Here is a 21,142-nt window from a genome sequence, read left to right as displayed (position 1 = left end):
CATGACATTAGCCTTCCGTCGCCAAAGTAACACGGTCCTCATCGTGTGCCTTCGAAAGCTTCCAGTGCACTTTCTGTTCAATCCAATTCGAGTTCACCTCACACTCTCATTCAACACTCTCCCTCATTACCCTTTACCATGCGCGGCACCAGTCACAGATCTTGCATCATGCCCGGGAGCATGCCGGTGGCGTGGATCACGCCGTTCCTTACCCGCACCCCCGACTGGATCTATTCAGAGGCGTCTAACATGCAGTATGTCTCCCATTGTGTATGCGCACTGAGCCAATTGCTAACAGGAAAGCCTCACGAATGACAAGTCATGGTTCGAGAACGACTTTGTCGAGTATGACTCTCACATCTCCAACTCACGCGCCGCCATCGCCAGCATACCCGTCAGAGGTGTCGGCAGCGTGGTTTTACCCGTCAAGCAATCTGTTGCTGGACAGGGCTTTCAAAGCAACGTGTCGCTGCGCCTCGAAAACGTGCTATACGTCCCAGACTACCCCGTCAGTGTCATTGGACGCCCCATCAAGGCGGTAGCCAGTGTACAGTTCTCTTCGGCCACGCCTCGTGGAGCCCTGGTGTACAAGGACGGCTCGGTCGCCGCGACGTTTTTGCCAGGCAGGGACTTTTACCAGGTCACGCTACGGGAGTCGCATGTCGGCGCGCCCTTGGGCAGGAGTGTACTGGATGAGCACCCCGAATACGGAACCATGGTGGGCTTCACCTGGCCAGACCAGGAGGTGCAAAAGTGGCGGTACGCGCAGGCCGCTCTCCGCTCGCCACCCAAGATTGGCACGTCATGCCGCAGCGAGACCAAGAGTGTGCTTGCGCCAGCCTTTGTTCCCGACGCGATGGCACCACGAAGCCGCAAACGCGGAATGGCGTGCGATGATGAGGTTGAGAGTTCTCCGAGAAGGGTGAAACGCTCCCGCGCAATGGATGAGATGGAGGAATTTGGCTCACCGAGGTCTATGGTCTGGAGCAGGTGCTAGTTTGGTTTCTTCTTCTTTTCTTTTTTTTGTGCGACAAGCGATCAAGATTTTGGGATTTTGCTTATTTGGCATGCTTCCACGGAGGCTCATCTACATTTGGACGACTCTGGCGCACGGGCAGGCGTTTGGGAATGGGAATGGTACCGTGTATGGCGGTTTACAGTCAGGGTTCGTCTTGGGGCAAGAATGCTTTTCACATGGTTCGCATCACTATCACAGCTAATACCACAATTTCCGCATCAAGAGCGGCGTCCCTACGTTGTGCAACTATGTAGTTAATGCGCGTGAACTACCTCCCTCGAAAAGCTTGTCTGCCCTACCCCATTGGGACCGCACGACCTGGTTGAACACAAGAGCTGAATCATCGAACAAGTCGAAATCTGCGACGCTTGAAATCTCCCCTGTAACGCACAACATGGATCCGCTGCGTGTTATGCATTAGCACCATCTATTCTCGCTTGGCGAACAACCACGCCCGTAGTCGTACCGGTAGTTATCTGAGTTAGTGCTGGAAGTCTGGTGGGGGCGGGGTCGATCTTCCGACAAGCCACACGTGGATGACGAAATGCCAAACAAAGAAGCGCCGAGGGGGAATCGTGAGCTCTGAAGCTCCCCATCTGCCACAACATCCGGTACTGTACGCCTCACCCATCCATCCATCCGTCCATCCCATCTCGCGCAGCTCCCGGTCAAGCTGCTGCTCTCCACATCAACGCTCATCTTGCGCGGGCTTCATCATGGCCTCCACTGAAGAGGTCGCCAAGCGCCTGCACGAGTCCCGCCCTCCCGCCACTGACGCCTTCACGTACCTGACCATCATCGAGAAGTCGCTTTCACCCGAGATCCTACCCGTCCTCCAGGACATCCTCGACGATGCTGAGCTGACCAACGACATTGGCTGGGACCTGGTCGATATGCTCATTTCCGTGCCCGGCAGCGCCGAGTGTCTCGAGCGCATTGCCCGACTGGGCAATCCACGTGAGGTGATCCTCAAGACCCTCGAGGTGATGGACAAGACGGCGGCGTCAGCAACGGGGGACCAGAAAAAGGCGGATGGGGAGGTTATATTCGATGAGAAGTTTGTGGCTCTGGTCGGCATGCTCAAGATTCTCCACGCGCGGTTGCGGGTCAAGGCGCCCTCACGGTTCCTGCACACGACCCTGGACACGGTCCTGCGGGCATATGATCCGACGAGCTCAGCGCAGACGGCGGCCATCATTGATCTGATCCGATCCCTTTCCGGCAAGAAACGACCGGCGCTGCCCACGAGACAATCGAGCACCACGCTCGACACGCCGTTCCAGGCGACTAATCCCGCGCAGAGCGCGCCTGACCCGGAGGCGGATGACCAAGCGCAGCCCGGCCCCATGGAGCCGGCTCTCATGTCGAGGCTGCTCCAGTCGTTTATTACGTGCATCATCGAGGCCTATGTCAACTCGAACAGCCTCGAGTGGGCGGCGCGACTGCTAGAACACTCCGTGCCGGAGAGAATCGTTCTGAGACGAGGCACCATGCTACAGGCGTACAATGAAATTGCTGAGCTGCAGGCTATGGATGCTTTGGTCGGCCAGCTGGTGGTAGGTCGTTCTTGCTCCGACCCCGGTTGAGTTGAAGCTTACAGTGTACCGCAGTCAGTTGCGGGCGATCTAGGCGTCTCTGATATCAGCGCCGACGAGGTCAGGGAGATATGCACGGGACCGATTTCGAGAGATCCCTTGTCGATGGACGACGCGGACCCAGAACACCCCGAGGTGATCCCATTGTCATCTGGTGGATTCGCTTGCCTCGCCGCGTACAAGATGTTCGCTACGGATGTGTTTGAAGCGCACCATACAAACTTCAACATCAGCGTCTTCCCTGATCTACACACTCTGTTCAAAAACTTGGCGGAAGGAGACGCGCAATCTGAAATCATGGGCAATCCAGGCACCTTTGAGGCGTTGGTGGTCATGGCGATCTGGCTCGATACCCACGGGGGCACGCTGCCTGAAAAGAGGGAGCGCGCCGAGGAGGATGTCAACATTATGAGCTACCATCACCTCTTGACGCTGGTGTCCATCTTCCACCCGAACCTGCGTGTCCGTAACGCCTCGACGTTCATGGCTGGCTCGGTTCTCCACGCCGATCCTAACGAAAACGACCGTCTGGCGATTCTGGAAGACCTCATGGAGAACTGTGCCTTCGCCGCCTTGCAGGCTTGCGCTGTGACTTGGCTAAAGGAGGAGATCATCGCGGCCAAGAAAGCCGAGGATGGCAAGTCTCACTTTGCCAGTCCCGAATGTTTCGACAAACTGCAGTACACCGTCTTTCCCGACCTGACCCACCTCGAGTCAGCCGACGTGGCTGCTCTGTGGGAGTTCTGGACGAATGGATCGCCTTTCCACCTGCAGGTCGCCAACTTTGCCCTCTTCCTGTTCACAGGGGACGGGTTCCAGAGCGTGGTTCCCTCGGGCATGGGCACGGCAATAGAGCACCGTTATGCTGCGCCACTTCTCAAGGCGGCGTCTCGCCTGATTGGGGGTGTGGACAAGGGCGAGATTGGGGAGGAGGGCGCTGACGAGGCCAAAGTACAGCTGAGCATCTTGATTGATACCCTGAAGACCGTGTCTCTTCATTGAAGGGTATGCATCTTCCAGTGTCAGATATTTATCTTGTGTATGGGATCCGGATGTGTCGAGTACGGCAGTATACCTAGTTTTGTTTTAGTCTTAGTCCAGGCAACTAGCGAATCTGTTTTCATCCATGTTCAAGAAGCTGAGTCTTGTCGTTGATTCAGGGTAAGCTGCTTCCGGTCGGAACGCGCCGAGGGCTTGGCGCACCCGAACGAATTAAGCACGCTGCATGCGTGCGTCCCCGGCCCGCGGTCCAATGCCGATGCGTGCGCCAGGTGATATCACGCTGATGATCATTCATGACGCCCATCGATCACCCTTTACGAATAGTCATCGCAAGTACTGCATGTCTTGGACGCTTTTTTCATATTCTCGGGTTCGGGCGTTGATATAGCATCTCTCGCGCTCGGTTTGTGGCGACCGGTCCGAGGAATCCCAGTCAACGGGCTCGTGGAATTCCGTGGATCTATCCGTAAATCCGTAATGATCATTTATCTCGGTTGTGGGGTCTCCGTTGATGTCATGTGTTGTGTAGGGGTAGGGAGCACCGTTTGCAAGATGTATCACAACAGCCACACAAATATGTACTACTTACGGAGTACTTGGTGATGATCCTGAGCCTTGGCTAGAGGACAGTGCATCAACCAAGGCGACCGTCCGCAAGTAGAAGAGGGACAGGGAAGATACCTGACAAGATAAAGTCACGCCAATTGAACAGCGCCAAGGACTGCCATTGCATGGATGAACACCGGAGCGGTTGCTCCTACGCAAAAATCGCAGAAAAGACGAGCTGAATGGGTACCTGGTACCTAATCGAGCCGCTGCGCGCAGGGACCGGTCTCGATATGATGACATCACGTACTATTTTGGCAGCTTTAGCTGACCATTTTCCAAATGCCACTAGTGAGTAGCAACACCAAATAAGCTATGACCTCGTGCTTAGAGTCGGTGATACGCACACAGCTGCCCTGGCCCTGAACCTGAGTCTAGACCTTCGGATGCCATGGAGAGCTGATTTCGCCCACTGTGTTCTTTCATGATAATAAGCCTTTACGGCTACGTACGGCTACATTTCCTCGACCTTTAGCCGCTCATTATCTATCAGCACCTGTTTACATACACGAATCGTCGGAATCAACAACGCCATCTCAGGGCAGTTTGGCGAAGCGCTCGTGCGCTGACGGATTTGACCATGATGCGTCATCGTGGGGACCCTGATCACGGCAAAATTCACCTCGAAACCGTCCCAGTGGACCGACCTGACGGGCACCGACAATCCGCCACTGTCTTGCGCGATGAGGATGGCCACCTCGCCTTTCCCGGGTTCGTCCCGGCGAGCACGACCTCTCCCGAAATCATACAGGATGAGGACAGTTTACTCTTGAAGCCCGAGAATGGCTCCACTTTCAAGGAAGACGGCACAAAGCAGGGAGAGACGTCCAGGGCCAATGGGCGAGCAGTTGAACACGATGGTTACGAAGATGACGAAGATGACGAAGATACGGCGGACGATGAGCTCGCGCCGCCCCCTGCGCCTCAAAAAAGCAGCACAATGCCCGCGAAACTCGACAAGTCTAAGTCAGCGACGCCAGGGCATCGTCAGCTTGCGGTGCCCGTCTTGAGTCGCGTCAAGTCGTCTGGATCAGCTGCAAGGGCAGGAGGCACGCCCACACGACCATCTGCACCGCGGAACTGGGCAACAGACGTCAATTGGAGAGGATCCAGGGCACAGGCACCCTACACCCCACCCGCCATCCGTCGCGCAGGCACGTCCTACCTCAATACGGCAATCTGGTCTCGCACAGAAGAGGAATACATATCGAGCTCATCCTCCTCCTCCTCCGATGTCGATGATAATGATGGAAATACCGCCACGGCAGCCACACGGGCTCAGCGAGGAGCGAAGGCGAAACGCGGTAATCAAGTCAACAAAAGGAAGGAGAATCAACCTGGCGGAGCCGATGCAGACGACCGATACAGAAAGTTCTTGGTAGGCAACGAGAACTACCAGAGCAAGGGCAAGGTCAAGAAAGACGGCCGTCTGAGAATCACAGTCAACGAGACCGCTGGCACCGGCTACATCGCCAAAGCCCTAGGCGCAGCCATCACCAAAATGAAACCTCCCAAGGAGGGGGACGCACTTACATCAAGAATCAAAACACTCGATAACCGCCTCTCTCCGGTGTCGAGCTTTACTACCGAAGACCTTTCTCCGAGACCAAAACTGAACATTGTTATCATGGTGATTGGCTCGCGAGGCGATGTACAGCCGTTCCTCAAAATCGGTAAGGTCTTGAAAGAGGAGTATGGCCATCGAGTACGTCTTGCGACGCATCCTGCTTTCCGGGACTACGTGGAGCGCGATTCCGGTCTGGAGTTCTTCTCCGTGGGCGGTGATCCCTCTGAACTCATGGCGTTCATGGTGAAGAATCCAGGCATGATCCCAAGTCTGGAGACAGTTCGCGCTGGCGACATTGGCAAACGAAGGGCTGCCATGGCCGAAATGTTTGATGGTTTCTGGCGTGCATGCGTCAACGCCACAGACGACGAGAAGGACAAGCAGAACCTGAAAATGATGGGCACGCGCGAACCTTTTGTGGCAGATGCCATCATTGCAAATCCACCTTCATTTGCGCATGTCCATTGCGCAGAAGCATTGGGAATTCCCTTGCATCTCATGTTCACCTTCCCCTACACACCGACTCAGGCTTTTCCACACCCGCTCGCAAGCATCAAGAAGAGCAACGTTGACCCAGGATACACCAACTTCATCTCCTACCCCATGGTAGAGATGATGGTCTGGCAAGGTCTCGGCGACCTGATCAACGACTTCAGGGTGAAGACATTGGCCCTTGACCCGGTCTCGACACTCTGGGCGCCAGGGGCGACATACAGGCTTCACGTACCCTTCACGTACATGTGGTCGCCCGGACTTGCTCCAAAGCCTCGTGACTGGGGAGACCATATTGACATCTCTGGTTTCGTCTATCTAGATCTTGCGTCCAGTTTCAAGCCTCCTAAAGATTTAGAGGAATTCCTTGCTGCAGGTGAACCACCAATTTACATTGGCTTCGGTTCCATTGTCGTCGATGACGCGGATAGGTTCACCGAGATGATCTTTGAAGCAGTCGAAAAGGCCGGTGTTCGCGCGCTTGTCTCGCGCGGCTGGGGTGGCCTCGGGAGCCAGAACACACCCGACAACATATTCATGCTGGAGAACACACCGCACGACTGGCTGTTTCCCAAGATCAAGGCCTGCGTTATTCACGGAGGCGCTGGCACCACAGCCATTGCCTTGAAGCTGGGCAAGCCTACCATGGTTGTGCCCTTCTTTGGCGACCAGCATTTCTGGGGGGGCATGATCTCCAACGCTAAAGTTGGACCCGAGCCAGTGCCCTACAAAAGTTTGACCGCGGACACTCTGGCGGAAGGCATCAAATACTGTCTCACCGACGAGGCACGGATGGCCGCAGAGGAGATCGCTCGCAACATTGAGGCGGAGGGCGATGGCGCGCATAATGCTGTCAGGGCCTTCCACCGTCATTTGAACCTTAGAGGGCCAAGAACGATGCGCTGCTCCATTTTCAAGGACAGGATTGCTGTCTGGCAACCAAAGCACACGAATGTCAAGTTGTCACCTTTGGCGGCGGACATGCTTGTCGATGCAGGGTTCACCAAATGGAAGAACCTGCGGCTGATGCGGCATCAAGAGTGGAACGATTTTGAGGGCCCAGGCGAGCCTGTCACCGGCATTGCTGGGTCTTTGACACATACCTTTGGTAACGCGGCCAAGGGCGTGGGCAGTGTCCCCGTAAGGCTAGCTCGGACGTCGAAGCGATACCGGAAGCGACAGGACAGGAAAAGGGAGAAGAAGAGGCTGGCGGCACAGCAAGAACAAGAGAATGCGCAAAACGCCGCTCAGCAGGATGCTTCCCGTGAGAATCTCGACATGGCTTTACAGCGATCTAGAACGGCGACAACCAATGAACTCCACGGCGAATTCGTTGATGATGTCACTGAAGGGGTCGGGATCACCGCGACTGCGCTCGCCATGGCGCCTGTTGATCTCGCTCTGGCTCTGGCGCAAGGCTTCCACAATGCGCCACGCTTGTACGGCGACGACACTGTACGTAAGCCGATCCGGATCACAGGCATCCGGTCCGGTCTCCGCGCCGCAAGAAAAGAATTTGTATACGGAATGTACGACGGCTGGACTGGCCTCGTTCGGCTACCCTACCGCGGCGCCAAGAGTCGCGGCGTTGTGGGCGTGGCCAAAGGGACCGGTATGGGCCTCATGGGTCTCGTTCTCAAGAATACGGCTGCCATCGTGGGCCCGTGGGGATATACCCTCAAAGGCCTGGCACAGCAAGCAAAACGGACAAAGTCCCCTTCCAAGTTCATCCGTAGGGCGCGCATCATTCAGGGACAGAGGGAGGCGCAGACTTTGGATCCCGCGGGGCGGAAACGACTCGAGAAGGACGTCGTCACTGCGTACAATGTCTATAGGGACCTCTGCGGGGCGATTGCCCACGAGGAGAGGCAGCGTGGCCTTGCTGGCCAGCTCGACCGAGTCCTCCTCGACACGGGAATGCTCTTCGAGGACATCAAGATTGCGAAACAAGCACTGGGGGCACTCAGGCGTGGCGAGTCGCTCGAGAGCGTTATCCACCCGCCAACAGAGGATGAAGTGCGCGAGAGCAGGCGCTCCAACGGAAAGAAAGTCTTCAGCTGGGGTCGCGACCGCAGTCGAAGCAATGCCCCGGGTCGCCAGCGGGCAAAGAGTCTGAAGAAGGAAGACAAGGACAAGGGGAAGAAGGAGGACATACCACAGCGTTGCGAATGGAACCAAGAATAGGAGTACGCCTGACGCGCAGGCTGTCATTACTCGAGGGCGTTCATTTTCTGATGGGACTTGCTTCGGTCCACTTCATAGCGTCGGCGTATGCGGTTTGCCACAGGTCGGCGTTATATTGCATTCATATGCCATTTCCATTCGCAATATACATCATTCCTCTCTTTATTAGTATCGGGAGCGATGCCGTCGGTCATCATGATGTCTGTCGCGGTGTCTCCGGTCCGAGTCTCTCTCGCGATCTTTCCGAGCCTCCCTGTAGCGTCCGCCATTGCTCTCCTTTTCCCGGTCTCTTTCACTCTTGTAGCTGTCCCTCCCTCGCCTCGCCTCTTTCCTCAACTCTTCCTCTCTGCGGTGATCCTTGAGTCGCGGGGGCCGGTTATCCCTACTCCCAGCCTTCTGATCCCATGCTTCCAGATCTTCCTTTCCATCTAGCTTCTTTGCGCCGAGACCCATGAGCTTCGGTCTGCGCTTGACCTCCTTCTTCCCACCGCCGCGCTCCTTGCCGTCCCATCCCATGCCGAGCAGCATTGCGCGGCCCGCGTCAAAGTCCTCGGGTAATGCATCGTAGTCCTCTTGTGTCATGTTGTCGCCAACGGTGTCCAGTGCTTTCCTATACGCGTCTGTCTCTGTGGGTATCACGAGGTCGTCGTGCTCTTCTTTGACGCCTGTCAAGGCGTTGAGGGCCCGTTGGTCGTCGGTCAGAGGTGCCTCCTCTTCCTTCTTGATCGGCGGCGCATCTTGCTCCTCCTTTGTTTCCTCGTCCTGCTCATTTTGTAACTCCGGATCTTTCTTCTCTTTCACCGTCAAGCCCCATTTGATAGGCGGCTCCTCTTCCCGTTCCGCTTTGACTTTCACGTCGTGCCCGTTGTCCTGGCCCGGCAGCCCGCTGCGTTGTCGTTTGCCGCCTTTCCACGTGTTCTCCAAGCGCGGAATGACGTACTCCTCCTTCTTCTCTTGTTTATTCTTCTCGTGTCTCGATTCAGCGCCGTTCACGCCGAAGCCTGTGATGGCTTCTTGTTGGGGCGGTGCATCGTCTTCTGAGTCGGAGTCGTGGCCGAAAGATGAGGGATGGGGGCGTTTGCCTAACGTGGATGGTGGGTGCGCACGAGGTTTGGAGGACGACGCGGGCCTGGAGGATCCAAGGGAGATTGCGATCCGTGGTTTGGGAGGTCCGGACATGTTGGCGATGTGTGCATGTGCAAAGTAGAAGGTGGATTGGAAGTTTCGTTATCAAATGGTCTGATAGACAACGAAAGATGTCATGTGTGGCTGGAGCAGCTAAGAGTGGCTGGTGCTTGTGGCTGAGATCGTGGAGCAAGTGACGAGCCGCTGTAAATCAAGTAGTATTTGCTTCTTCACTCCGTACTCTTGAGTATTGTTTACATCAAGTTCTCTGGGTAAAAATTTGCGAAAGTTTCTTATCACGCGTTTTCTCAGTTAGAAGTATTGTATGTGCCTGGAATTGCGCCTGGTTACATACGTAGCAAGAAGCGGATGATCAGACAAGAATCATGCGCAGCTCGTCTCAGTTCTATCACACCTTGCCAGCCACCGAGTGGGTCAAGCACTTTGTCTAGAGAGACTCAAGTAATTTGTTGATCAAAGAAACGAACCCCAGAACCAAAGGAAGAGGTGCAGTGACCGTCTCTGTGGACCCAGCGCCTTACCGACGCTAAGCTGACTCGGGATCGATATTAGATACTTCTACGCCAGAGAGCCGTCATGGTATCTGGACTTGATTGCTGATTGGCACCCGGCTGTCGCGTCCTTGCTTTTTGCTTCTTTCAAGTGACAAGAAGCAACATGATTTATTGGGGAGAGAAGGCGGGGCATAGTAGTCCAAATAACACAACCTTAGTATAATTGCCATGCTTCACTTGTACAGAAAGCTACGTACCAGGTTCAATAATTCCTCTGCAACTTCAGATATCTCATGAGTCGATGATGTGTAGTTCGCATTATGACGACTGTCACTGTTTCGGAAGTGTAAAGTTGCGATTAATTAGAGTTTGGTACGCATACACCGACTCCATCGCGGCTGCCCAACCGCCGCTTTCGGTGCACGAAACTCAGTTTGGCACTACTTTCAGCGAGCCAAATCTTCACCAGCGCTTGCCCTATAGCGGACTAGCGTCAGAAGATCAACGACGCCTCCTCACGTCTTCCAAGAGCCAGGCAGGAGCGGAGTCCCCCCAAAGCCCGCAACGGCCAGACGCTCCGAAAATTTGCTCTCATTGGATTCTGTCAATCAAGCAACCTGTACCGTTGGCACCGCACCCCCTTTGAGCAATCCCCTTGGTTTCTGGCGACCGTCGCAGCGAAGAGACAGCAGAAACTCATCAATACAACGCCAGTACACACGATTTTCATCGACTGCGACCGAGGGTTACCGAGTCGATTAGGCTCATCGAATTACCTGGCCCATCCGTTTAATTGAAAACGGATGTCGCCGCCGCCGATGCTATGAGTGAGGTTGGCCACAAGGACCTCTCGAAACTCCTCCAAAGCAAGAGGGATTACAACAAGTATGCGACCACAAAATCGATGCGATAAGCTCAAAATTTGGTTCAATGAATGCACCGGATTTTTCTGCATCGTTTGATATCACATATAGTTTACTGACATCCTGCAGTGCAATTGTAACCACTCGCAAAAGGAAGCTGCGCGAGCTGTTCGCGGTCGCGACCGGTGCAGCGGCGGAGCCTTCCAACGATGGAGTCGTCGCCACAAACAACGACGTGTCCGCCTCAGCACCGGCCGAAGCAGCGTTCCTCGAACACAATCAAATATCTTCGTACGTTGGGGCCATTGTTTTCCACCACTTTTGCGCTATCCGACGCGTGTTTGCGGGTGTTTGCCAGGTTTGATGCGACTGACATGTGTTTCGTAGGGCCAAGAAGTTCGACGAGTCTAGCATCCCGACGCGACACCATCTCCCGTTCGACATTTTGTCTCGATCGCTGTCACTCTTGGGGTACAATGCGCCGATCACGACATTGCCTATACCTGCGACAGAACACAGGCGCCATGTCTCGCCGCAGACGAGTCGAGGCTTGCATCGAAAACTATCGCCAGGGACAGCCTCGACAGTAACAGCAACACCGACGCCCCCTCCCCCGGCCCAGAGGATATCACCATCGGGTCAGAGAACATCTGATGCGAAACCTCCGACACCCCGAGCAGGCGGCGCCACCCCGATTGTGCCGCGACCTTCGTCAGCGGGGCCGGCGCATCTGGCCCAGAAACCTGCAACGCCTCCTGTATCTCTTCAGCAGCCTCATAAGAAGCCGACATCTCAGCCAACACCCGCCGGAACTCCGTCACAGTCTAGCACGGCTACCGTACCGACCCTGCAGCAGCCAGTGCCGCGGCCACTGCCACCGAAGAAGATCGCGGCGAAAGAGTCCATTCCTGTGCATGCCCCACGACCAATTGCACCAGCGCCACCGACGCCAGCCACAAACGCAATTGCTAGACCTATCAGCACCGAACCCAAAGGCACCACGAATGGAGTATCGTCATCGCCGGCAGCTCACGCCACATCGAGAAGCGAAGGAGCAGGGACACCGACCGATGCGCTATCAGGACGACGGCCTCAGCAAGTGAGCTTCCCACCTGGAACCAAAGGCTCCCCTACAGGCGCGACAAAACCTCTTGCACCGCAGAGGGCCGGGCCACCTCCACCGCCGGCTACAGGCCCGCAGAATGTCAGTCAGGCGCAAGCCCAACCGATAGTCGAAAAACCCTCCGAGGCTGCTGCTGTCGACACTCGGATTCCCGACGCCCCTTCGTCGCCCGAATCCATAGCTCCCAGTGCAACTACCCCGGCCGTACACGATGTCTCGACTGATACTAGTCCCGATCATGAGCCATCCCACTATGAAGAGCCAGGGCCAGAGAAGGGGAAGGAAAGGGTGCAAGCCCAGGACATGGGACTACCTGCAGCTGCTTCTATCGGAGCCAAAACAATGGAATCGACAATACCCGGGCCCGAGGAAGTTGTGGAATCCGCAGAGGACCAGCTGTTGCGTGAATCTCGACAATCGACAGAAGCGAAAATAATTGCGCAGGAAAGTCAGGGTGATGCTGAAAGTGGTACTACGAGCGAGGCACCCCATGAAGCCTCAGCTAGCAAAGCGGCTAGTGTTGAGGCTCAAGGTGTGCCTCCGGCTCTCGTTGGGTCGAAGGCCCCCGCTCTTGAGTATGCACTTGCACAAAAGAGCACAGATCCAGCAATTTCGCTTGAAATCCCTGACAGTCGCGATGTGTCCGTTGATCGCATGGATGTCGATGTCTCTTCAGGAACTAAAGACGCAAAACCCAGCACTGTGTCACAGACGAGTCGGGTCGAGCCTCCAACCATCAAAGATGCCCGTGAAGCAGAATCGACACCACCCACTGCCAGTATCAATGCCACTGCGAAAACAACCGAGGAGCCACCCGTGGCGGAGCGCGCTGTCACAAGAGTGTCATCCGGTGCGATGCGTCCGAAGTCTGTCAACGAGATTGTCAGCAGCCTTGCTGCACAAGATAGCCGCGCTGACAGGCATTCGGAGCCTCGTGACCACCAGCTCACGCCCTTTACATCAATGTCGCAATCGCCGACACCGCGAAGCCGGCGCGTCTCATCAATGCGCAAAGACAGGCCGAAGGGGCAGGTATCTGCCGTGCTCTTTGGGAAGCAACCCCAGCGGATAGATGAGAGCGAGCTTACCGTCGGAAACAAGGAGTCCGCTCAGCCTATTGATGACTATTACATGCCTCTGTTTATTCAAGGGTTCGCTCGTGGGTCGCAATGGATGCAACCATTGGAGAAGATGCTCTACCACGCCAATAAAACCTTCTCCACGAGTGAGTCGCTCATGACGATCCAAGACCATCAGGCCTGCAAGGTTTTGCACCGGGTTTATCACCTTCAAAGCAGCGATAAGTGGACATTACGGCAGCCGAAACGAGCCCCAGAGCCTACGAGACCCGCCAGTCAATGGGACGTCGTCATTCGTGAAGCAAAGTGGATGCGTACAGATTTTAGAGAAGAGCGCAAGTGGAAGATGGCCGTTGCTCGCAACTTTGCCCAAGCATGCGCTGAGTGGTGTGTCGCGACCCCTGAAGAGAGGAAGTCGATGCAAGTCAACGCGCGGATTCCTTCCAAAGAGGATGCAGAAATCGAGGATATATCTATGGCCGAGGGCAAGGAGACAACGCCTGACCTGGTACATGACAGTGCTGCCTCGCCGCGGGTTGTTGATGAACTCGCGGATGTCTTCCCCGAGACCGCGGCGCCATCCGCCATTTTTGCTTTGGAGGAGGATGACGTCGTCTTTGGCCTCCGGCGCTCCGCCGCAGCAGATCAGTTGCTAGAAGAGCTGCCGATGTATTGCCCGCCTTTGAAAATTCCCCAATACGACCCTTTGGCGCCACAATTCGACCCCGATGCACGATGGCGACGACCAGCTTTGCCTCTGAGCAAATATGTGGAGGGACAAATGAGGTTGACGAACGAAGGTCCACCTCGCAAACGCAGCCGTTACAACTACCACCATGAAGATTCTGATGATGAGGACGACGCCCCTTTTCTTAACGAACCGGCAGTGTATGCCCAGCTACCGCCCATCACCGACGAAGTTGCTCTGTTCCGACCAGAAATGAAGCCTATTCGCGACAGACTTCACGCAGGCCATCAGTTTCGGCCACCCACGGACCATCAAATGCCCCTTCAGAGCTTCTACGAACATCGTTCGCCATCCATGTGGACGCAAGCGGAAGATGACCATCTTCGTAGTCTCGTTTGTGAGTATTCCTACAACTGGCCTTTGATCTCGAGCATGTTGGAGAGTAAGTCCCTCTATTCCTCAGGAGCAGAAAGGCGTACGACATGGGAGTGCTTTGAGCGTTGGATCCAGCTGGAGGGTCTCCCGTCCGACATGCAGAAGACAGTCTACTTCAAGGCATACCAAAGCCGGATTGAGGCGGCACAGCGCGTCGTTGCCCACCAGCAAGCTGCAAGGGAACAAACGGCGGCAGCAAATGGTGGTCAGCCTCAGCCCACGAGACGACGCACAACAGTACCCATGCGCGTGGAGCGCCGACGAAACCAGAAGCATTTGACCCTGCTCGATGCCATGAGGAAGATGGCCAAGAAACGCGAACTGGCCAAGCAAAAGAGTGAGCAGGCCGCGCAGACAGCGCAGCAGAATGCTGCGAACCGACCGAACATGATGCAGCAGCCAATGCGTGGAGCGTGCAAGACGCCTCAGGAGTACAGCCTGCAGCGTTGGAGGAAGGATCAGGAGCTTGCCGAGAAGTTGTCCAACTTTGCTACCAGCAACAATGCTGCAAGACGGGTAAGCTCTCGTTCGGGTCCTCCCTCTAAACAGACTTCTGACGCATCGTCTGCACAGGCTGCCGCCATGCAAGCTCGAGCGCAACAAGTTCAGGCACATGGGCAATTGCCGCCAGGTACGCCTGGGTCTCGCCCAGGTTCCAATGGCCAGCATCCTCAACAGCAGCAGCAGCAGCAGCAACTTCAAGGCGGTCCAAACGGCCAACCGCGTCCTCCCCAACAGGCAGGCATGAACAACGGAAGACAGCCTCAAGCTCGCATGGCCATGCCACTGCCTCCAAATGGCATGTTGCCTAATTCGCAAGTCGGCGGTCACGCCCCAGTCGCGCATATGAGTGGTGGTGCCCAGCACCCACAGATGCAAAACATGCAGGCCATGCAAGGTCCCCAGCGGGTTGCGATGCCTCCGCAGCATCAGAGCCAGCAACAGCACATGGCACAGGGCCAGCAGCAGGGGGTCCAGCAACAGCCGGACCCGAACATGGTGATGAGGGCACGGCAGCTATCGGAACAGCAAAGGCAAGCTGTGCAAGCCCAGCAGCAGCATATGCAAGTGCAGGGCCAGCCGCAACAGCAGCAAGGCAGCAACGGCGGAACCCCAAGGCCCCCGTCTGCCCACAATGCTCAGCACTCCCCCTCACCAAACATGGCCAACGGCCTCGTCAATGGCGTAGCCAACGGCATGCAAGGCATGAATTACCAAAACTTCGCCAACAACAACCAGCAAGGGATGATGGCGGCGTTCAATCAAGTGAACAACAGCGCTAATGGACAGGCCTCCCCTCAGGCCGCGCAACAGAGTGTGTACACTGCTTCGCCAGGCTCGTCTTCACGCGTGACTACTCTGCCAGCCCCGTTCCAGGCACAGCTGCAGCAGCTGGAGGCACAGATTCGTCAAAAAAATCCTACTGTGAAGCCTGACCAAGCAAGACAGCTGGCTATGGACCATATGCTCAAGGCTTTCCAGCAACAACAGAGACAGAATGCCATGTCGTCGGCGGCGGGCGTCTCAAGCGGTGGCCAGGCTAACCAAGCGCAGGTGGGCATCGCAACAGGCAACATTGGCGCCACCACGAGTCCACATCAGTATGCGCAGCTTTTGCGACAGCAGCAGCAAGCTCAAGCCGCCCAGCAGCAGCAGCAACAACAACAACAACAACAACAACAACAACAAGCCGCGCAGGCTCAGCAGCAGCAACAGCAGCAAGCAGGCCAGCACCAGCAATCGCCACCTGTAGTGAGGCAAAGTAGCGAGGTTGCTACGCCGACTGCTCAGTAGACATGACGAAGGAAGGTGTCGCGTCTTTGTCCCCCCTCACGGTGGCTACCATGAGGATGAGTGGCTGGCAAGACAAAGCAAATATGTACAAATTAATACAAACCTTCACTACACGTGCGTGTGCTCCAACTTGGACCGTGCATGAAATCTATTTCCAAGACGCCATCTCGTACAAACAATGAAACAACGTACATCTATTCAATCAGACCTCGTTTCCCAACTATAGACACGCATTCAACTAGGCCCGCCGTGATGGCTCTTATCCCCGTGCAACAGCAGCTTAGGCTTGATGTAATCCTCATCCAACTGTCGGAATAGACCCGCCGGGTCCTCAGCTTGCCAGAGCTGCCGTATCGCCCCCGTCGCCGTCATGCCGGATGCTGCAGGCGTTGTTGAGGCCTCGGGCGACATGAAAGCGGAATCCGTGTCGCGCGGCGGTAAAGGCGAGCGACGTGCCGGAGGAGGCAGGTCGGAAGTATCAATGTCAGAGCCAAAGTCATCGTCGTCGTCGGCGCCGTCATGGGAGGGGCCGCCAGGGCGACCGAGCAGGTCGGCGCGCTCAAACTCGCGCACCGAGTTCTTCCTGCTCAGCGGGTTGGAGTGGGAGCGTGCCGCTGGGGAGTTGGCGCCCGACACGTAGGCGGCTTCGCCGGTCGTCGGGTCCAAGGTGCCCAGGGGAACGGTAGAGCCGTTGCGGCGAGGCGTGTATCCAATTCCGCCTGTGCGCTTTGTGTGCATACCACTGCCAAAATTCTCAATGTCGAATTCGTCGTCAGAGTCGATCTCTTCAACGACACCTGTCCTGATGCCCAGAATCTCCAGCATACGAGCGGTGGTGCCGCCAAAAATGATGACTGTCAAGACGACCACAACGAGGACAGTGGCACGCAGGGTGTCTGAGTTGTCGCCCGTCAACAGCGCAGCCAAGGCGACGCCGACAGCACCACGGAGACCTGCCCAGAACAGCATGGCCTGGTAGTTGTATGGCAGCTCGTCGTCCACTTCTTGCCCACGGCGTCGGGCTCGGTACTTGATAGTCCAGTTGATCGCTTTCGAGAGGGGAAAGACGGCGACCCAACGAGCAGCGCAGACCGCGCAGGCAGTGATGATGATCAGCGGCGGCTGGAAGGACAGCGCGTTGTCCGTGAACAAAGCCAGCCCGAGGTAGATGAAGATGAAGTTCTCTGACAGCTGCGACATGACCTGGAAGATGAACTTTGTCGTGAGCTGCGTCCTGCGGGACATGTTGAAGTAAGCATAGTGCTTGAGTGTGATGCCGCAAAAGAGCAGCGACACGATACCGGACATTTGCAGGCCGTGAGAGAAGAAGTACGTTGCGTAGGCGATGAGGACGATGAGGCAAGACTCGATCTTCGGGAAACGGCGGACGTAGGTGAACTTGAGCAGCAACGCCGTCCCGACACCGACAACGACGCCAATCAGGAGGGAGCCGAAGAAGACAATCAAGAAGATGCCAATGCCTTCAAAGAAGGAGAGGATGCCGTAGCTCTCCGCGTCGCCCTTTTTGTACTTTTGCGCCGTTTCAAAGATGACGATAGCGATAGCGTCGTTGAGGATGGACTCTCCGAAAATGATGGTGTATAGCTTAGGGTCAACCTTGTACGTGTTGAAGATGGCCAGGATGGTCACCGGATCCGTGGCGGAAAGCGTTGCGCCGACCGAGATGGCGTCCACAAAGCTCATTTCAATGCTGCCTGGGACGAGCGCAAAGAGCCATAGGATCAGCCCTATGACGACGGCCGAGAGGAACGTGCCGGCAAAGGCAAATGTGACAATGATGCCAAAGTTGCGGAAGAAGTTGGCTTGGTGGAGTTCGTAGCCGCAGGCGAGAATAATGGGCGGGAGTAGGAGGTTGAAGAAGATCTGGTAGTCGAAGCTGATAAGGTTCCGGATCGAATCGCCAGGCGTGATGACGAGAATGAGGCCGACGGTCATGCCTGCTTCCGTGTCAGTCATGGAACGAGCATGCCAATGGGCGACCACTTACCAGCAAAGATGGAGATGACCGTCTCGTGGATAGCGGTGACCTTCTTCTGCTGGAGTAGGTAGCTGGTGAAGAAGGCGACGATTAGGAGCATGATGGAGATGAAGAGCGCCCATGCCGCAAAGAGTTCCTTCAGGGCAGAATCCCCCTCTGATGTGCTATTAGTCTATTATTGTATCTTCTGTATTGCTGGGTCGTCAGCGCACCTTCGGGATCGGCATCTTCGTCGTCGCTCGCTCGTTCTGGTCGCTGTTAGCGGATTTCCCCTGAGACGAAGGCGGGATGCGCACGAAGCAATTGCTCGCTGACTTTGACGAGATCGCTTGGGTCCAACATGGCAACCTAGTATGCGAGTCTCGCGCAACGAGACTTCGGTCTGGGGAAGGGTAGGAGATGTGTATTGTCGACAAATTGCTCGAGCTCGACGAGCCTCACGCCGCAAGCGATGCGATCATGGATCGGAGGGGAAGGCCAGCCCAGTGTCTGTATAAGGTCGAATGATCGGGGTGATGGAGAAGTTTGTAGGGTCGCAAAGCACAGGTTTGGTATGTGCGACTGTCTTCGAGATCGTGTTGTGTGAGGTAGTGGGCTTGAGTTGTCTTTTGGACACGTCGCTGTGGTTGATGTGGCAGTTTGTAAATAGGCTTCCGTCATTTGACCCCGTCGCGGCGCGTTTCTCCGAGTTACCCTGCACAATGCTGCGGTGCACCATCTGGGCGTGCAGCTGCCGGCCCCAACGCCATCAATCATTGGTCTGCGTAAATTGCCGTCTTCTGTCCTCCTTATTGAGTTGCCTATTCAATTGCGGCCGCAAGTAATAGTTGCCTGATCGGGCTATTGCCGCATTGGTATCGAATGTGAACAGACTGGCGCAAGGAATAACGAACACCAAGGAACCTCCAATTGGACAAGGTGAGGGTGGCTTACCGCGCCCGTGAAAGTTAAGTGTGACTATAGACTAAAAGCGAGATAGCGATAATCACAACTGCGAGAGTAGTCTCCAGAGAAATAGGCTTGTGCATCATGGTCCAGTCTGAATTAAACCAAATGGTGGATCTTGATTGCTGGCATGCTGCAACATTATGTACGCGCGCTGCGAGTACCACCCTTGTCGCATCGCAACTTCACTCCTACAACCAAATCCTCTACAGTACCTATCTTAGCTCGATGTAGCCGTCATGTACCACCTCGCCAAAGGCCTGTATCTCTATGCGACCAGCAAGCACGGTAATAAGCCCCTTGCACCGTCCGTCGAAAGCCTCTGACGGGCCACTCTAGAATACTCCGTCATCCTGCTTGGCCTCGACAACGCTGGCAAGACCACATTCCACGAGCAAGTCAAGTCCCTCTTTCGCGGACCCGACGCACCGCCTCCGAATCTCCGCACCGTCCCAACCGTGGGCCAAAATGTATCGACCATTACACTGCCGGACATGTACCTGAAGCTATGGGACGTGGGTGGGCAGATGTCGTTGCGCAACCTGTGGCAGAGCTACTATTCGAGCTGCCACGCGATCGTCTTCATAATCGACTCAACAGACGTCGGCGACGGCAACATTGAGAGTGGCGAAGGGCGACTGGACGAGTGCAGGGCGGTCCTGGAAGATGTCCTGCAGCATTCGGATACAGAGGGCGTCCCACTCCTCATATTGGCGAACAAGCAAGACAGGGAAGACTGCGTGGAAACGATACGGATCAAGGAAGGTCTCGTGAAGAAGGTCATGGAGGGAGAGAAAGGCGCCAGCATTCGCGACTCGAGGGTTCTCAGCATGAGTGCGCTGACAGGCGACGGCGTCAAAGAGGCCATAGAGTGGGTGCGGACAAGAGTCCAGTGGAATAAAGAGTCACGACCGCCTGTGATGCGGTGATACAGCCACACGTTTTCTTTCCTCACGCGCATTATGGTGGAAGGTCTGGCGGCGTTTGGCGCAGGGTATCTTGTGTTTTTCTTTTATTTCATCTATCGTTCTCCGCCGTTAACTCGGCCATTAACCCTCCCTTGTCTCTGGATTTTGCGTCCTCCGCAAGCTTGCGCTCCAGCAATTCCGTATATTCCTTGCTCTTGCTCAGCGCTGTTTGCGCGCACTGAATGAAGAGAGGCGCATCGACGGCTGAACCACCGAGTTTCGACACTTGACAAATCTCACCATGACGATTCAGACTGAATGTGCATGAGCTGACGCGCAGCTGCTCCTCGAGCCATGTCGGATCCATCAACACAATGTCGCCTTCCTCGCCGTAGAAGCTAAAGGTAACACAGAAGGGCGAGTGCAGCCACGACAGTGGCACAGGCTCGCGTTCTGCAGGTGTGTACACCGTCAGCACCTCGCCATCTAATGTTGTCTCTGGTCGTTTGAAATGCCGTAAGCTGGCAATGACAGCCAGACATGCTGCGTCCAAGATGTTTCCATCGTGATTCAGTACATGCAGATCAACTCGAACACTCCAGCACTTTTGCCCAGCTATCAAGCATAGAGACTCTGTGTCCAGGGCACCAGAACGGCGGACTGTCTTTTCGAGAAGACGGGACAGAAGGACTTCTGTTTCTGTAGGGCGATTTGGCTCGATGGACGGGGCCACCATGGGTGAGAGCTCAGATGTGATGGTGAACACGCCGTCAAAGGGGCGATCGGCATAGGGGACTGTGACTTCGGCAGACGTTCTCGCTAAGACCCTATATACTGTCAGAACTCCAAACATCCACTATAAAACTTGACTTTACCTAGTCTTTCCAAAAGATACATCTGCTACTCCAAACTCATCGCCAAACGTGAGTGATACTGGTCGGCACTGGTCGAATTTGCGGTTGTCAACCCGCAAGCCCTCAGCTAGAGCCTTTGTGACGAATGTGCGCTCAGACAGCGATGGTTCTGCGTCTCGAGGCATTGTAAAATTTGTCAATTCTATCAGTCTGGTGAGTGAGAGCGCAACGTGTGACGCCGTCGTTTAACCTGGAAGTTTTAAGTGGGCCCATCCGATATGGCTGATTTTGCCAGGCGGTGAGAGCTCGCCTCGACGTTGAATTCAACTTGTCGACGGCGAGACTGAACC

General features: G+C 55.6%; 8 protein-coding genes across 8 annotated transcripts; 5 read left to right on the top strand and 3 right to left on the bottom strand.

Moving 5' to 3' along the window:
• Window positions 1-138: 138 nt before the first annotated feature.
• J7T54_005767 (uncharacterized protein) lies at window positions 139-997 on the top strand (the record flags this gene model as incomplete). The annotated part of the gene is made up of 2 exons (XM_051508304.1): window positions 139-254; window positions 304-997. The coding sequence occupies 2 exons, from the start codon at window positions 139-141 to the stop codon at window positions 995-997; spliced, it is 810 nt and encodes a 269-aa protein (XP_051360593.1).
• Window positions 998-1,734: 737 nt separating this feature from the next.
• On the top strand, window positions 1,735-3,615 carry J7T54_005766 (uncharacterized protein; the record flags this gene model as incomplete). Its single annotated transcript, XM_051508303.1, has 2 exons — window positions 1,735-2,574; window positions 2,629-3,615. 2 exons carry the CDS (start codon window positions 1,735-1,737, stop codon window positions 3,613-3,615), a joined length of 1,827 nt encoding a protein of 608 aa, XP_051360592.1.
• Window positions 3,616-4,801: 1,186 nt separating this feature from the next.
• Window positions 4,802-8,464, top strand: J7T54_005765 (Sterol 3-beta-glucosyltransferase UGT80B1-like protein; the record flags this gene model as incomplete). Its single annotated transcript, XM_051508302.1, has 1 exon — window positions 4,802-8,464. One exon carries the CDS (start codon window positions 4,802-4,804, stop codon window positions 8,462-8,464), a length of 3,663 nt encoding a protein of 1,220 aa, XP_051360591.1.
• Window positions 8,465-8,629: 165 nt separating this feature from the next.
• J7T54_005764 (uncharacterized protein) lies at window positions 8,630-9,643 on the bottom strand (the record flags this gene model as incomplete). Its single annotated transcript, XM_051508301.1, has 1 exon — window positions 8,630-9,643. The coding sequence occupies one exon, from the start codon at window positions 9,641-9,643 to the stop codon at window positions 8,630-8,632; it is 1,014 nt and encodes a 337-aa protein (XP_051360590.1).
• Window positions 9,644-10,927: 1,284 nt separating this feature from the next.
• On the top strand, window positions 10,928-16,086 carry J7T54_005763 (Chromatin modification-related protein-like protein; the record flags this gene model as incomplete). Its single annotated transcript, XM_051508299.1, has 5 exons — window positions 10,928-10,989; window positions 11,097-11,258; window positions 11,355-12,066; window positions 12,130-14,808; window positions 14,866-16,086. 5 exons carry the CDS (start codon window positions 10,928-10,930, stop codon window positions 16,084-16,086), a joined length of 4,836 nt encoding a protein of 1,611 aa, XP_051360589.1.
• Window positions 16,087-16,320: 234 nt separating this feature from the next.
• Window positions 16,321-18,803, bottom strand: J7T54_005762 (Endosomal/prevacuolar sodium/hydrogen exchanger-like protein; the record flags this gene model as incomplete). The annotated part of the gene is made up of 4 exons (XM_051508298.1): window positions 16,321-18,044; window positions 18,095-18,241; window positions 18,298-18,333; window positions 18,779-18,803. 4 exons carry the CDS (start codon window positions 18,801-18,803, stop codon window positions 16,321-16,323), a joined length of 1,932 nt encoding a protein of 643 aa, XP_051360588.1.
• A 466-nt stretch (window positions 18,804-19,269) lies between these two features.
• Window positions 19,270-19,959, top strand: J7T54_005761 (ADP-ribosylation factor-like protein-like protein; the record flags this gene model as incomplete). The annotated part of the gene is made up of 2 exons (XM_051508297.1): window positions 19,270-19,318; window positions 19,370-19,959. The coding sequence occupies 2 exons, from the start codon at window positions 19,270-19,272 to the stop codon at window positions 19,957-19,959; spliced, it is 639 nt and encodes a 212-aa protein (XP_051360587.1).
• Window positions 19,960-20,047: 88 nt separating this feature from the next.
• On the bottom strand, window positions 20,048-20,977 carry J7T54_005760 (Exosome complex component-like protein; the record flags this gene model as incomplete). Its single annotated transcript, XM_051508296.1, has 2 exons — window positions 20,048-20,765; window positions 20,814-20,977. 2 exons carry the CDS (start codon window positions 20,975-20,977, stop codon window positions 20,048-20,050), a joined length of 882 nt encoding a protein of 293 aa, XP_051360586.1.
• Between the last annotated feature and the right edge of the window lie 165 nt (window positions 20,978-21,142).

Source organism: Emericellopsis cladophorae, assembly GCF_022114955.1.
Source record: "Emericellopsis cladophorae strain MUM 19.33 chromosome Unknown NODE_42_length_200762_cov_115_829016, whole genome shotgun sequence".
Lineage (NCBI taxonomy): Eukaryota > Fungi > Ascomycota > Sordariomycetes > Hypocreales > Bionectriaceae > Emericellopsis > Emericellopsis cladophorae.
This window is presented reverse-complemented; position numbering and strand designations above follow the sequence as displayed.